The sequence below is a fragment of the Vipera ursinii genome (assembly GCF_947247035.1).
Source record: "Vipera ursinii genome assembly, chromosome: 9".
Lineage (NCBI taxonomy): Eukaryota > Metazoa > Chordata > Lepidosauria > Squamata > Viperidae > Vipera > Vipera ursinii.
The window spans coordinates 23,569,528-23,586,254 of NC_139523.1; the positions used below are offsets into that span (position 1 = coordinate 23,569,528).

Consider the following 16,727-nt stretch of genomic DNA (forward strand, 5'->3'; position numbering starts at 1 on the left):
ACACCTTTGTGTGCGCATGTGAATGTGCTCTCGGCAGGCCTTCTCCTTGTGTTCTCACCAGCTGAGTAGATTCAACTTTGACATCCTTGTTTGAAACGCGCCCGGGTGTTGTTTTCGTGGTGGTTTTTTCAGCGTGTGCGTGAGTTAAACAAGCAGATGCATAGCTAGAAATAACTTCTGTTCAGACGAACATCCAGGGCCAGGAGAAAACGGTAGAGAGATTTAAAAGAAAGTCAGACATAAAGAACTTCAGGACGCCGCTTGGGCCGGACGGACGGCTGGTTGGGAGTCGAGGGGGAAGGACACATAAGGGCAGTCGGTTCTGGCTGGGTTTTGTTTTTTTTACCCTCTTCCTGTCACTTGCACGTCCAGCACATCCGGGTTGGAGGGGAACAGCTGCTCACCACCATTGCCCGCACCATCAACGAGGTGGAGAATCAGATCCTGACCCGGGATGCCAAAGGGATCAGCCAGGAGCAGATGCAAGAATTCCGGGCCTCCTTCAATCACTTTGACAAGGTAACCCGAGTAGGAGAAGTGGGATAGCCGGGGAGGACCTCTCTTGCGTAGCAGATTTCCCTTTACATGTGTGAATGTGGCCGCGTGCCCTTCCTGCCTCTTTGTAAGTCTCCCCGCAGGGAAGCGGTGCAACTGGGCAAGTTTCCTTACGTTTGGATTCAGGGGTGGAATAGACAAGAGGGCGATGGTGGCGTCAGCTGGGTGGTGCTTTAGGAGCTGGGCCTCTTAGATTGGACAGCCATTTGTCTGGGATGGTGTAAGGCTCTTGCCTTGAGCAAAAGGGGTTGGACTAGAAGACCTCCGAGGTCCCTGCCAGTCCTCTGATTTAGTCTACACCAGGGGTGTTACTGAGGCGTTGGTTGGTTTTTGCTCCTTGACATTATCTTAATTCAGTCGCCTAGAATCCTCTCTTTTAAAAAAAAAGGAAGCCCAATTTGAGACAGTCGGGATCACGCTATTCTGGATTGGGATTGTAATCTGGGTTTTCTTACTCCAAGTCTTAAGATCCCTGTAGCCACCTCCGTCTACTTTGCTGGTATGAAATGACAGTGTCTCAAGTCAGTCTAAAACCTGCTAATAACCCTCCTTCTCCTGGTCCCCTTGCAAGGATCCTTTGGGGTCAAGCAATGCTAGGGCCCTCCCGTAACATTTTGCCTTTGCTGGTCCCCCCCCAAAAAGAGGTCAGGATGAGCTTGATAGAGCCCCGCCATGTTCTCCGACCCAAGCGTTGGGGTGCAGATTGGGTTGCCCTGGCAACAGACTGTGGCCCAGCAGTCCCAGGGCATTGGAGTGCCGCCAGCAGGAAGTGGTCTTCTGCCCAGCTGAAGCAGGCATGAAAAGTAACTTTGCCAGCCCTTGTTTGGCCTTTCCTTCCTCCGTCTCTTCCTGCTGCAGGGAGACACCCTAGCCCAGGGGGTAGGCCACCTTGGCTCTTTTAGGACTGGAGGACTTCAACTCCCAGAATTCCTGAGCCAGCATGGCTCAGCTTGGAAACCTCTCCCTTTCCCCTCAGCGTGGCTGGCTCATGAATTCTGGGAGCTGAAGTCCAGAAGTCATAAAGTGGCCTAGGCCTAGGGTAGGCAACCTTGGCTCTTTTATGACTTGTGGACTTCAACTCCCAGAATTCCTGAGCCAGCACGGCTTAGCTTGGAAACCTCTCCCTTTTCCCTCAGCGCGGCTGGCTCAGGAATTCTGGGAGCTGAAGTCCACAAGTCATAAAACGGCCTAGGCCTAGGGTAGGCCACCTTGGCTCTTTTATGATGCGTGGACTTCAACTCCCAGAATTCCTGAGCCAGCACGGCTTAGCTTGGAAACCTCTCCCTTTTCCCTCAGCGCGGCTGGCTCAGGAATTCTGGGAGCTGAAGTCCACAAGTCATAAAACGGCCTAGGCCTAGGGTAGGCCACCTTGGCTCTTTTAGGACTCGAGGACTTCAACTCCCAGAATTCCTGAGCCATCATGGCTCAGCTTGGAAACCTCTCCCTTTCCCCTCAGCGTGGCTGGCTCAGGAATTCTGGGAGTTGAAGTCCACGAGTCCTAAAAGAGCCAAGGTGGCCTAGCCCTGCCCTAGAGCCTTCCACTTCCGGTCTGGGCTAAGAGTCCTAAGCTGGTTTGGATCCCCCACAACAGCCAGCCTTGAACTAACTAACGGCGTGTCTTTTCCCCTCTGCTCCTCGCTTCACGGGGGGCCTCCCTGCCACCCCCTTTTCCTCGACGGGCGTGTCTCCGTGCCCTGTGCCCCTTCCTACCCGCGGCCTGGTGGTAGGACCACGGCGGTTCCCTGGGACCCGAAGAGTTCAAGGCGTGTCTTATCAGCTTGGGATACGATGTGGAGAATGACAGACAGGTACCCGTTTGCCCGTCGATCGCGCCGCCCACCAGTGACAATTGCAATTAACCGGTCTCCTTTCTCTCTTCCTTCACCACCTTCTCTACCCCTTTCCTCTGACCATTGTGCTGATGTTTGGCATCTGGTCCCGCCCCACCCCTCGTGCTGACCCCCCCATCCCAAATACTCTCTGACTGACTTTTCTCTTCCTGCATCTTCTCCTCCTCCTCCTCCTGTGGGGTCGATGTCTTTTTTTTTAATCGTTGACCTCGGCATGCTTTACCCATCTCTGCTCGCCCGCCGCCTTTGCACCTTCCTTTGTCCCGTCTGTCCTCCCTCCCTTCCTGTCTGTTGCCTGCTTGGAGTAGAAGCGCACGGGGAGCATGGATGCAGACGACTACAGAGCCCTCCTTATCTCCACGGGATACAGCCTGGTACGCCCTCTGCTTACGGCTTTCTCTTTGCTTTCTCGCTGCTCTGACGCTGCTGCTGCTGCTCCGGCACCTCTCGCTGCCCTTCTTGGCGAGGGCCTCCGGGCCAGGGCTTGGATGTCACACGCAGGGGCAAGGGAGGGGAAGGGAAATCACGCGGGGAGGGGGAGGGGAGCGAGGACACAAGGACGAGAAAACACCCCGAGTTATGCCCACACTGAGCTGCATTGCTTAAGCCAGTGTTTTTCCAGCTTGGCGACTTTGAAGAGGTGTGGACTTCAACTCCCAGAATTCCCCAGCCAGCACGTAGCCAGCTCATGCACGTAGGAGCTGGGGAATTCTGCGGGTTGCCAAGTCCACACATTTTAACCTTGCCAAAGAGGAGAGACCCACCGGCTAGGGAGAACTTTCAAGTGTTTGTCCTTTGGCACCCACGGTGTGTAGAATCCTTCCATCCTCATCCTTTAGCAGAACTGAGTCTTGTTCTTCTCCCCACCGCCCCTTACCAGGGCGATGCAGAGTTCAACCGGATCATGAGTGTGGTGGACCCCAACAACAGCGGCGTGGTGACTTTCCAAGCCTTCATCGACTTCATGTCCCGGGAAACAACCGACACAGACACGGCTGACCAGGTTATCGCTTCCTTCAAAGTTCTGGCTGGAGACAAGGTGAGCCGAAGGACTTGGTTGTCTGTAGAATTTGGCCAGGGATGTTTTGGCAGGGCTCCCCGTAATGGGGAAAAGCTGGCTAGGGGCAGGCCCATTCATCCTGGGGGTTGGGGGGGTCCTCCCATTGCACTCCTGAAGCTTCCCAGGACTGGCTAGCCAGGTTGGGTAGGGCATCACCGCAGCCTCTTCTCTCCCCCACTCAGAACTACATCACGGCAGAAGAACTGCGGCGAGAGCTCCCTCCCGACCAGGCAGAATACTGCATTGCCCGCATGGCACCTTACCAGGGTCCTGACGCCATTCCCGGGGCCCTCGACTACAAATCCTTCTCCACGGCGCTGTACGGCGAGAGCGATCTGTGAGGGTGCGGCGGCGGCGGCGGCAGTGGCAAGCGCTGGCACTTCTTAGGAAGGGAGGAGGGGACGCCCGTTCCGCTTCCTTCCGCACCGTATTTCCATTTTTCCTCTCTTTTGTCTCTTGTCTCTTCCTCTCACTTGCGCACACCACCATAGGACTACTCTTGCCCCACGCTGCTTCTATTCTCTGAAGACAAGAAGCTGCCTCCTCTCATATTTTTTTTCTTTTTTTAAATTGTGACCTCTACAAGCACGGTTACCTATGCAACAAACATGGTGTTTTTTTTCCCCTTCGGCAAGACCCCCACCCCCCCCAGAGGGACTCACCAGCCCTCTTGATAATTGCATTGTCTTGCTGTGACAGGCAGGGAGAATCGTGGTGTTCCCAGAGTGCCAAGTCCAGCAAACAAGCATCCAGACACAGTTTGGGGAAGGGGCTTGTTCAACACACATCCCTTTGTGTAGGGGGTTATACATATTTGTTTCTTGATCACGTTCAAAAAAGTAGGGGAAAGCGTCTTTAAAGTCTCTCTTGTCCCGCCCCCGGCTTCGTTTCTCTTTCTTTGTGTTTAATTTATGTAGCTGGTAGGCAGGAACTCAGCGTAAAGAGTGCTGGTGCGTGGACAGTAGGGTGATCCAGCGGGCACCGTAATCCACTCTTCTCTGGATGTGTGCGTGTGTTTTAATGCAGAACAGGATCCTTGTCCCTTTCCCCCCCCCCCACTTAGTTTAGGCACTACCTTTCTCATCCTTGAGTCCAATCACCTTCCTTTGCCCTCTTAAAACCCACTGCCCACCTTTAATTTAGCAACGCCAAAGGGACATGGCCCTGCCCTGCCTGGTTCACCGTGTTGAGCACAGCGGGGAGGCACAATAGTTGGACCTGGGTAGGGGGTCTCTCCGTCCCACTGGCCCACAATGACTCCTGCCCCAGCCCACCTTGTTGAAGTACATTCCAAGGTGGTGGGTGCTTCTAACCTTCTGCCTTAGAAGAAGTGGGCTATCTTGGATTCTGTCTCAAATTATTTGGGTGGAGGGCATTTCTGGATGCAAATGCTCGCCCCCTGACCAACAAACCCACCCACCCCAAATCTCTCTCTGCTGCCGTTTTGACTCTTCTTGGGTCCAAGAGGCAAAACAAGCCAGAATTTGCTTGCAAGCTGGCCTCAGGTTTCCCCCTTTTGCACATTCTCTTCCCCAGCGCTGCCCCATTGTGGGGCAGTGACAAAGATAAGGGAATATTGGCCTATGGGACATCCATCATTACTTTGGGAGGGGGATTCTTAAGGGGGTGCATTAAAAGGGGGAAGCTTTGGCTTCGTTTGTTAGCCTGGTTGGGACCACGAAGGAAGCCCACACAATGTCAGGTTTGCAAAACGGGGGAAGGGGGAAGCCAGCAAACCTTTCATCAGGACTTTTGCGAAAACCGCTCAGCTGTTCTTATTTTTGTGGCGGGCGGGAAGCATGGGACCAAGTCTTCCTTCTCCTTTTCTTTTTGCTCTGAGTAACCCTTTCGTTGCTTCACCCGCTCACTTCGACTTGTGATTTCTTCATCATGATGCAGGGTTTTCTGAGGACCAAATTCAAATGCAAGAGAACCAGGCGAATCTTGATTTTTTTTATTTTTATTTTTTAAAACAAAAAGAGACACGCAGCAAGGGGTTGCAATTTAACAACATCCAGATGGTTATTATTATTAAATATAAATATATATATTCCTCTAGCATTGTATATTGTTAATTGATTGGGGGGGCATTGTTTCTGTCCCTTTCCCACCCACCCCTCTATTTTCATCATGTAGTTAAAGAGTTACAGCTGCCTGTAGCGCCAGAAACTTAACATTTCCACACTCTGGTGGGGGTGGGGGGGGGGGGTAAGAGGGAATCCTTTTGGTTTTGTTCCTCTCTTTTTTTTTGCCATCGGGGAAAAGTTTAATTACTTATTTTATTGCAGTTGATACAAAGATCTGTCTACCAAGAGTAAAGCCTTGACATAATAAGGAGTAACCAGGTTATGTCTGCCTCTCCTGGCCATCAAATCTGTTCTAAATCTTCCACATTTTTCTGAAGAAGCAGCTCTCCTTGCTCTTGGGAAACCAGACAATAAAATATAATATTTTTAAGGGCGACTTCTAGTGTTGTTTTTTTTCCCCTTACTGCCTTCTCCTTGATACCCCCAAACTGTTACGGCTGACCCGTATGGTTGCTTTTTTCCCCCCTCACGTTAGGAAGCTAATTAAGTAGAGTCCAGCTTAGCCCAGATTTATCCACTCTCCAAACTGTGGTCAGGGAATGCTGACCCTGGCGAGCGTTTTCTAAAGTTGTTCCCCCAACCTGGTTTACTGAGCTGTGCTTTGATCTGAAGCTTAAGAAATCAACAGAGAAAGCGGTCCATGGTAGACGGCATCCCTAGTGGAGGCAAGCCTGCCACCTCCCATCATCAGCAGATTTTACTACAGATAATCCTCCATTTGCGACCGTAGCCGAGCCTGAAGTTACGGCCATAAGTCAAGACTATTTATGTGACAGGCCCTGATTATTATTATTATTTTTTGCAGTGGTTGTTAAGCAAATGCCATGGATATTAACTGAATCCGTTTTACCCAATGGGCGGGGTTTTTTAGGGGGCAGAAAGTAAATGTTGGAAACGAGCAAAAAATAAAAAATAAATCAGCCACATCATCACAGGACCCTGCAAAATGGCTGTAAATTCAGGCCAGTTGCCAAGCCCTGATCAGGTGACCATAGGGGGTGCAGCCGTCATAATTTTGAAAATGGGTTGAAAGTAGCTTTTTTTCTTGGTGGGATTTGTGTGTTCAGCCATCCAAAACAGTTCATCCCAGGTGAGTGGTGGGATAAATGGCCATGTGCAGGGGTCAGCAACCTCGGCTCTTTTATGACTCGTGGACTTCAACTCCCAGAATTCCTGAGCCAGCATAGCTGGCTCAGGAATTCTGGGAGTTGAAGTCCACGAGTCATAAAAGAGCCGAGGTTGCCGACCCCTGGCCATGTGTAATGGAGTGGGTTTATTTTATAATCCTACCTGAATCATCTCTTTCCCCTTTGGAGAATTTTATGCAACAATAGATTGTGCTGAGGGTTTGTTTGCTTTTTTGAATAACAGTGGCGTTCATTCGTTCAATGAATACTTGGAGAAGGAAGCTGCGATATATGCGCTAGAAAAGACTTGAGACTCCATTTAAAAAAAAAAAGCCACAAGAATTTTCTGTTGATTAAAGAGACCGGGTTGGGAAATGTTTCTCAAAATCTCTCTAATTAAGTATATGTGGCACGATCATTTGTCCTCCACTAATCGCATATTTTTGTCCTGGCATGACCCATAAACCAGTTTGACCAGAAATAGTTTCAGGGACCAATTCAGTTTGGACTTAGATGATTGAATCAGAAATAACCAGCAATGTTCTATTGTTTATTTACTCACTGTCCTTTTCTAGCAGTATTTTTCTGAAATAAGTTTGATATAGTAAAAGCTTATAGGGAAAAATCCATTTATAAACGTTTCTCAGTAAAGTTTTGCCTCCCTGGTTCATCTTTGGCCTAGAATTTCTTCTACATTTGAGGAAAATGGTACAATGTTGGGAACCTTAATCAACTTTGACTCTAATCCCAAAGCAATGTAGGATCTGGTAGTCTTCCACAATTCCTTCACCACCATGGTTGCCAAGCCAGAGGAGTGGTTGCGTTTATATATGTAAGAGCACTATTGTTTTTTAGGATCAATTTGATAGGAGACCAACATTTAATTCGGTGTTTCACAGTGTGGATGAGGAAGAACGAGTTCAGGTGATGGAAAATTGAAGCTGTGCCCTTTTTATGTGGGTCGCCTTGACTTTTTCGACCACACCCTTTGGACACTCCTGAACAAGTCCTGAAGGCTGCAGTAGATCCAGAAAATCCAAATGATGTTTATTTTTGCAGTGCCAAATAACAGCAGTGACAACTGTTTCCTTTAATTCACCAGGCATTAGACCCACCCATGATATGCTGTCTATGAGATTTATGAGGCCACCTCAGAATGACAGCAGGATAGGCCTTGATGTTGGCCACAAAATAAACTCCATAAAATAGCCTGAATGCGTGATTCGCATGACGCTTCCTCTTGTCAGCCTTCGCCAAACCTAGGATTCCTGGTTTCACTGTTCTTCTCCCAGCTGAAGATCACCTTCTCCAGCTTGATGTCCCCATCCATTCCCAGGAAACGGACAGCCTTGGGTGAAAGGCGATGGTCAAATTCGGAAAGCAAAATGTCATTCTCCATTATCTGGTTAAAAAAAAAAAAGCAAAGCAGATAAATCTCCAATTGTATCAGGAGTATGATTTCCCCAAGCTCAGTGATCGTGAAGAGGTTTTGTAATTTGTTCTGGGCTTCGGAGTTAAGCAAGGTCAGGCCCGATTAATATTTGGATGGGAGACCAACTGGAAACTTGCTAAGAAAACTACTATTTATTTATTTATTTTTGGGACTATACTTTTGGTTCACAAGTTCTCCATGTCTGAAATTAGAAGAGACAGAAGATGTTTCCACCCAGAGTTTCCATGCAGCTTATGTTCGTTGGCCACTAAGGAAGCCCGCCATTCCTGTTTTTGCGATCCCTTTTCAAAACCACACAAGCTCTATAAAATATGTTTTGCCTAAAAAAGTAGTAACTGGTCTTCACCCATTTTAAAGGATTAGAACTGGTGCTCTTCAGAAAAGGGATGCAAGTTTGTGATCTGGCCCAGCTTTGGAGGGACAGCTGTATTTGCTAGCCAAGGTGAACTTGAAGTTAAGTGAGAATTATGACACCTGTAACCTGGTGCCTTCCAGATAGGCTCCCGTTTGCCAGCCGGGTTAGCCAAAACATCTGGATGGCACTAGATTGGAGAAGGTCCTACTACTGAATCCCAATTTTTCTTGATTATCCTCACCCTAAACGTTTATGCTAAAATCCCAAAGGATTTTGACTTCCAATATAGCTGGACCCCCATTCTATACTTCTTGTGCAGCCCTGTATTTAGACGAGCGCAGGGCAGCCCTGCCACCCAGGAGGACTACCAATTCATTGCATCACCTTGTAACCTTGGCTGGTGACGATGAAAGAAAGCTTGAATCTTTGGCCTTGCTGGAAGTGAGTTGCCATCCGGATCTCTCTCCCCCACTGTTGATTTACAAAGCTGTTCAGAGTCAGGATGGGGCTGATGGAAGAAGCCGGGGTCCTCTCGAAGTGGAGTTTGAATTTCAAAGGGATGTTGGCCCCATTAAACTGCCCATAAGCAAATTCCACATGAAATCTGGAGAACATCAGAGTCTGCTTGATTTTTTGCCTTGTTTCCCTTTTGCCCTTCCTTGATCTTTTTCTAGGAGAACCAACTGGTTTCCATAACCCCTCCCATCGATGTTCTCCTCACCGACCATCACCACATTTCCCCACAACTCACTGGGGTAGGAAAGATGCATAATCAGAAACATTCCTGTTTTGGTCGACCAGACACAAATATGCCAAGCTAGTCAGATGAGTTTCTCCCTGGCTGGGAAATTCTTGACGTTGGTTCACCTATCTTACAATGAATGGCATGTTTGAGAAATACTCTTCTAGCATCTGGAAGGCACTGAGTCTTTAACAATGGCCTTGTGAAATCTGCAAGTTGCAGGATGGATGGATTGAGAATGGAACTTTTCAAGCCTGGGAGTTGGCTGCCCGTCAAAGACCAAGTGATTCCATTCACCCAGTTTGTTTTCATTTTGGTTAGCTTGAGGGGAGCTTAGAATCAACTCCACTCCTGTGGCAAATTAACCATTCATTCCCCCAAATGTGGGAATTCAGTAGCCTATTAAAAGTGTTGTGTGAACTCAACCCAAGTAGTTGGTCCAATGAAAGGGATTGGTGCTGAATTACCCTTCGCTTTGCTTCAGAATGAGGCCTTCCAACATCACCCAGGAGTCCACATCCAAGCCCCATGGGACAGCCCGATTGTACGGCATTTGCTGCAGGAGAGAAAATGGAGGTGACTAGTGGTGCACAATGTTTCTAGTCCTCTTGAGGACAAAGAGGTGTATTTACTACTGGTATTAGGCAGTTCAAACACCTCTAGCCAAAAGTATTGGTCTGGGGCTTGAAAATATGGCTTCAAATTGTTGGGGACAAGCTACAAAAGCCTCATGTAGCCTGAGAGACAAAAGACAATGGATGGATCTGTATTATCTTCAGGAGTTGCTATAATCTGCTAAACTCTTATACTCAGGTTAACTAAAATGGCTCTGTTCATATAATCTGCAATTTCCAAAGAAACTATTTTACGGTTTAGCACAACTCCAAACCTCCATTTAGCCTACTTTGTTAGGGAATCCTGCCAACCCGGATGGGGTTTGGGAAAACCATTAAGATGGGCACCCCCTTGCAATCATATACAGCTAGTACTCATTTAACCACCATTGGGAGTGACAACTCTGTTGCTAAGCGGCATGGTCACTAAGTGATATATTACATGACCACGATTTGTGATTGTACAGCCAGCTTCTCCGTTGACTGTTGGAAGTCAGCTGCGATGTGTACAAACGGCAATTACATGACCATGAGAGCTTGTGATGGTCATAAATGCAAGGACTCATTGAAAAGTTACATCTTCAGTGCCAGTCACTTTGAACTGTCACAAGGTAAAGCCCTCACTAAGCAAACTCTACCTCTAGTGGATTATACTGATTTATGAAATGATAAGATAGGTATGACAGGAGAATTGTGTTATTGGGTTTTGTAATGTTGGTTGTTCTAATTTTTTGACTGCACCTGGAAATGTAAGCGGGTCACAAGCAAAGTGGCATCTGAGCTTGAGCAAAGAAAATAGATAAATCAAGTTCTGCCTGAATTTAATAGAACAGGAATCTGGTCTATTCATGTCGCTGTCCTTTGTTTACGCCATCCTGGTGTTTTCCTGTTGATTTTGCTATGACTGACTTCTTGGTGGCTTCCAACCTGTCGGACGAGTCTCAGGGATTTCTGATCTTGCATTGAAATCTCGTATGTAGTAAGAAAAAAATCTCTTAAGCCGCTGTTTCCTACATTTCCGCTGTTGCTGAACCTTTATGTTAAGACAGTGTCATTCCCACCTCCAGAGGTGGTGTAAAAAGTGAGTCAGATCTCTTTCAAAAGAGGTCATGGTTGGTTCCTCTTTTCAAACTGCAAGACCCTCAAACGGTGTTTACTGAGCAACAGTGAAGATCCTAAAGAGAAGCTGGACCTTTTTGATCCAGTGATCCTAAAACCTCTGATGAATCATCCCACCACAAACCCCAAATCATCCTTTTCACTTTTTTTTCCTGTTTATAAAGGTAAACATGAGCGTGTAACAGCGTGCCAAGTGCTGGTCCATGGCCGTCAGGGGTGGATGGGTGTGAACATAAGTGTGGTTGTGGTGGGCACAATCACACCCCTGTTTGAAGCACCACAAGAAGCTTCTGGACGCTCCCTGAGGGAAGGAAAATCTGACGAGACATAGAGCCCACCAAAACTGAGGTAAATAGATATGACCAATCACAGGCTGCTGATGTCATATACGAGCTATATACATACCGGTTGTGAGGGGAACATAATATCTGCAAGAGGGATCTAAAGGCCTTGGGAATGGACATTAACAGCTGGGAAACCTTGACCTCTGATCGTTCAGCCTGGAGGCTAAAGACGCAGCATGTCCTCCAATTCGAAGAGACACTTGTGCGGCAAGCTGAGGCAAAGGCAGTCCCAGAATCAGCGAAATCTGGGGGCTGGACAGGGGACAGATTGTACCTTCCCTCAGTGTGGAAGGGACTGCCACTCTCACATTGGCCTTTTTAGCCACACCAGATGCTGCTTTAGGACCTCTTTCCAGAGCACGATACCATAGTCTCTCGAGACTGAAGGATGCCAATGATGTGAGGGGACGCGGCGCTTGCTTTTTTTGAGGCTTCAGGTCTGAGGGCCAGTTTTTGGTCTCTGCACAGAAATGGAGTTCGAAATAAGATTCCCAACCATTTTTATGTGATTATCGGCTCAGGAACCGGCCAGCTTTACAACCGCCCAAAGCTTTAGAACAAGAGTTTCCTCAGTAAGGGGTGTGGACTTCAACTCCCAGGCAGCGAGGGTGAGAAACTCCGCTTCAGAAATATATTTATTTACATGTTCTTTTTTGAGGGACCGCCCATCTCCCTCATAGGGTGACTCTGGACGGTGACTGTGGAGCTTTCCTTGGAGTTTACAGCCTGCCGCTGAAGGGATGCTGGAAAACGTAGTCCTGGAATGCAGCCGTGGCTGGCAGGACTTCCATTCGCCCAAGAAGACAAACCGGTCTTGGAACCAGTTGGCAGATGCCTTGCATTCGTCCTTTTGGTGGAAAAGAGGCCAGGGAGGGAGAATGAGCAAACCATGATGCCCCCCAAGGCCAGAGGAATGCAGAGAGGAGCCCAAACCTCTATCCTCCCAAAGTCAGGCCACTGGCCACTGGGTCCTACAAAGCTGCCACTGGCTGGCCTGTCCCCAAATGGATGGGAGTTTGGACCTTTTGCAGCCCCCTGAATGGTCAGAGGTTTCTCTGGGTGAGAGAAAAGGTATCATCCACAACTCTGTTTCAAATTCCCAGAATCATGGGTTTGATCTGGTTTTGCATCTCTATTTTTAAAGCATCCTGCTCCCCCTTTGACCTTCTAGCTCCCCCCCCTCCAGGTACCCCCAGCATTGCACAATGTGGCAAATGGCTCTCCGTCTTTGCTCCAGGTGGAGGTTGAGGGATGTAAAGTGTACATGGGAACACAATTGGCCCCAAGGACAGTTTCTGTCTGTCCAGGCTGGGCTAGGAAATGTTGGGAAAATGTGAATGTTTAGGGGAAAAAATGCATTCCATCCGTTCTAGCAAATACAGGATGGGGATGCTTCAGCTTTATGCTAAGGTGAGATTGGTGTTATCTTGGTTTATTAAAAGTTGATGAGTTCTATAACCCATCATGGATTCTGATCATGTCAACCCCACACGGCCTCTGCACCCCCCCCCCCAGTCAGAGGGTGGTCCATAAAGTCAAGAGGAAACTGTAAATGTAAAAGGGAAAGCCATACTTTTAAAATATATATGCATTGCATGTTGTTTTAATTGTACCATTGTAGCCACCATCTTGACATTTTGGACCATCCTCTGACGATATCCCTGAACACAGCCATTAATGGTGACATCCCTCTCCCTGCCTCCCCAGCAAGGCAACATACAAACTGAAACTGCTCCATTAATCATAACGGTTGTGCTACTTACAAACGTCTCGAATTCTACAGCCATCTCTACGGCGCTGGGCTGGAGGCAGGCTGGCAGCACAGCCTGGCCTCTTTATAGATGTCCGGGGACTACCCTGAGCATCTTCCCTGCAGCAGCCCTGCCCACGCCCATCAGGGCACGCTGAGTCAGGCTTCCCCAGAAGGGTGACATCACCCCTGCAGCTATGACCTGATGCCCACAAGGCAACTTCACTGGCTCTGCCGGCTCCCCGATGGCGAAAAACCAAAGGTTGGGCAATCAAGGAAGCTTCAAATCAGAGACAATCAGGGTGGGAGGGAAATGCAGGGTGAGGCAGAGCCAGGGGGGCCAATCCTGCCAAGAGACAGGGCAGAATCTGCTGCGGGGCACTCTTTTAGTCTGGCGTGGAAAGAGCCGTAGATTCTTAACAGAGTGGTTTGGCTGTGGTTTTCCCCCCCTGCTAGGCTAGGAAATTAGACTTTGACTGGGGAAACTGGTCTTTCTGCTTCCAGTGCCAACCCGGTTTGATTGTCCCTGGAATTTAGGGATCTTAATTTTTTTGTTTCGGCATGATGGTTTTGCCGATGTTGGGGAGACTGTCGACCCCCAGACAGGTTATGGAAGGTGGAGCTGTCGAAGCCTCACCCTTTTTGGAGATGCCTCATGTGAAAAGGGTGAGGCTTTGATCCTATAGTAGCAGGCAACATTTTGACTTTTATGACCAAACCTGGTAGATGGCACTAGCTTGAAGGGAGGATTTCTGCTAATCAAAAGGAATCATAGAAAGATTAGATCCAGGCCATTTCAGGAAAGCCGTTTTGTTTTTTTTCATCACCAGGCTGTGATCCCTGGATGATTTTCATAGCATAGGTTTATTGATGAGTGTTTAGAAATCAGGTGGAAGATAATGCTTTATTCGTGAGTTCAAAACTTACCAGGCCATAGGTTGCACAGCCTTGTGAAAGTAACTCTTTGAAATATGAGGGTCATCTTCAGCAGAAGAGTTTCCTTCCGACCCTGTAGCAGGCGAAATTCCTACATGATGTGCATGCGCTTGTGAAATCATGAAATGCAAAGAACTGCTTGGTTCAGAAATGTGGGCCAGTAGTTTTCCTAGCTAAGCCTGTGTCCTTTGCTTCAGGCAGTATATTAGGGCAGTACATTGAATGCCCTCTGGCAGAAAGAAACATTAACCCGGCTAGGAATGTGTCTTTTATGACCACTAATGTCTTTCTTCAAAGACTCGTCACAAATCAGTTGCCTGTGCATTACATGGTTTGCAGAGATCTGAACAAATCTCTCCTCTAGTCATAAACTTCTCTGGTTGGTCCCAGCGGGCAAATGGGCTTTTCTGATTAGGGCAGTATAATTTCGACATTTTCAGAAAAGTAGACAAATATTGTATTACAGCAGTTGCTCTTTGGAGTTGCTGGATCAGGACAAACTATTTATGCTATTACTGCTATAAACAGGATTCTTTTATGTTGACTATTTTTGAATCTAAATGTGCTTTTGAGTTGTACGTAAATATCAGTAACTTACTTATGAATTCACTGGGTACTTTCAAAGTCAGCTCCTATTTTTCCCCATGAGAGACAATTTATCAATTAAAAATATTTACTATCAGAAAGTAGGCGATAGAGGTGGTTTTTATTTTGTTTAATGTACAGCAATGTTACGTTAGCCAGGAGTCTACGATGGTAATGCAGAGCAGTAATTTGGCTGCCTGCTAGCTAGCCCTGCTTGGTTCAGCACCAGCAGGATTCTAACCCCATGAATTCAGTGCCAGCTCATCTCCCCATTGAAATGGTACCTTTTTACCTACTTGTATAAAACATCATTTTGAACTGCTAGGTGGGCAGAAGCTGAGGCTGTCAACGCTGCAAACATTGGATGTTTTTGCTCTGACAACAGAAGAGGCAGCCTTTTTATTTAAACTGTCTGATTAAAATGAAGGCTACCCCGGGTGTTTTAAACACGATGAGCGCGCTACAGATAGGAAGTGAAACTTGGCATGTTAAAATAATGGGAGAATGTGATTAATGACGTGCAATGAAGGGAGGGAATTGTGTATGATACGATGTGTTCAATGGGAGGAGAATTCAGATTCTGGCACGATGTCCACCCATGAGTGCCGATGCTTCGTTCTCATTATTATATAGACTTTTAAGAAAAGCAATGCCTGAATATTCTTTGATTTGTCTCATTAATCGGAACCATGACAGAGGCGAGTGACGGGAAAGCATCTCGCTATGCATTGCTAGGACTCAGATCAGATGGGTGGCCATCTTCCAGAATTCCCAACTGGGACTGGGGAATTCTGGGAATGGAACTGTACACATCTTGAAGTTGCCAAACTTGGAAAAACACCGTTATAGATAGAATAGATAACCACCCATGATTTGTTGAAGATAACCCTATAATATTCTGCCTTTTTAATATTCCCCAAAATATTTCTTTCTTTCTCAGGGGTGGGGTGTGTGTGCTGCCTTCCTCTTCGGCCTGGCCTGAGTCATTCTCCAGATGGACTCGGGGTTCTTTCCCTCACCCGACTTGTCCGGGCAGCAGCTGGTTCCTTCTGCCCCTTTCAGGGGGGAGCTGGAGGGCAGGCCTGTTTTGTGGATGGGGCTGAAGCCCCCAAAGAAGCCCTGGGCCCTTGATTCAACCACAGCCACAAGCATGGCTTTGCATCCCTCCCTCTGCCTTCTGGGGGGCTCTGCTGAGACCCTCCCCCCAATGCAATCTGAAGCATCTCTGGGGCAGGAAACGGGTGCAAGACCGTTCTAATTGGGGGCACAGCAGCCGTGCAAGTTGATGCCTTTCACTCACGGCCAGGTCCTCCCTCCTCCTCCTCCTCCATCTCTACCATCACCCGGCATTCACCTGTGTATCCATGAGGAAGTGAAAAGGGTGATTTGGAGGCTTTGATAAGGATTCATCAGAGGTTTCAGGGTGATGGATCAATAAGGTTGCAGCTTCTCTTTAGGATCTCAGATACAGCTGAGTAGACAGCTGTGCGGATAGAAGAAAATATTGGTAGCTCCGAGTTGAACTGTGGATTCCTTGGTGCTCTCTGAACTGTTTTTGAGATCAAACAAATAATTCTGGCCTACAGAGGTGTTTGAATTGGTGGGCCTTTCTAAAAGTAAAGAAAGACACTGTTTTGTCTTCAGGAGGACTAGAAACATTGTGAATTAGTCACTTCGATTTTTCTCTCCTGCAACGCATATTATACATTCGGTTGTCCTGTAGTGCTTGGACATGGACCCCTGGGTGGTTCTGGAAGGCCTCGTTTGGAAGCAAAGCAAAAAGTAACTTAGCATCAGTCCCTACAGAACCCTACCTGTGTTGGGTTCACACGACACATTTAATTGGCTATTGTATTCCCAGATTTGGGGGAATGGTAAATTTGCCATATGGATTGAGTTCACTCTAACCAAGGTTAAAAGAAGATGTGTGAACGGAGATGCTGATCCAGTTATGGGCATCCTAGGCTTTAGGGAAGTTAGGAATGTGTTTGACCTTTTGAAAAAGTTCCATTCTCAGTCCACCCACCCTGCAATTTGTAGATTATAGAAAGCCGTAAGATAAATCGGGAGGGGCAATCCACATCTTAAAATTGCCAAATTTGAGAAGCATTGTTCCTACACATCTGGAGGGTACCAACTTTCAAAAAGGA

At 47.6% G+C, this 16,727-nt stretch overlaps 2 protein-coding genes across 2 annotated transcripts in view; one reads left to right on the plus strand and one right to left on the minus strand.

Annotated features, from left to right (window-relative positions):
• ACTN4 (actinin alpha 4) overlaps nucleotides 1-5,922 on the plus strand; it is a 56,036-nt gene extending 50,114 nt beyond the window's left edge. Inside the window, exons 9-12 of the mRNA XM_083370147.1 lie at nucleotides 246-519; nucleotides 2,283-2,363; nucleotides 3,286-3,444; nucleotides 3,648-5,922. Coding sequence (XP_083226273.1) covers nucleotides 246-519; nucleotides 2,283-2,363; nucleotides 3,286-3,444; nucleotides 3,648-3,806 — 673 coding nt within the window. The 3' untranslated portion in view covers nucleotides 3,807-5,922. The remainder of the gene's footprint in view (nucleotides 1-245; nucleotides 520-2,282; nucleotides 2,364-3,285; nucleotides 3,445-3,647) is intronic.
• A 2,000-nt stretch (nucleotides 5,923-7,922) lies between these two features.
• Nucleotides 7,923-13,093, minus strand: LOC310644836 (galectin-6-like; the record flags this gene model as incomplete). The annotated part of the gene is made up of 4 exons (XM_083370148.1): nucleotides 7,923-8,081; nucleotides 8,872-9,091; nucleotides 9,697-9,785; nucleotides 13,070-13,093. The coding sequence occupies 4 exons, from the start codon at nucleotides 13,091-13,093 to the stop codon at nucleotides 7,923-7,925; spliced, it is 492 nt and encodes a 163-aa protein (XP_083226274.1).
• Between the last annotated feature and the right edge of the window lie 3,634 nt (nucleotides 13,094-16,727).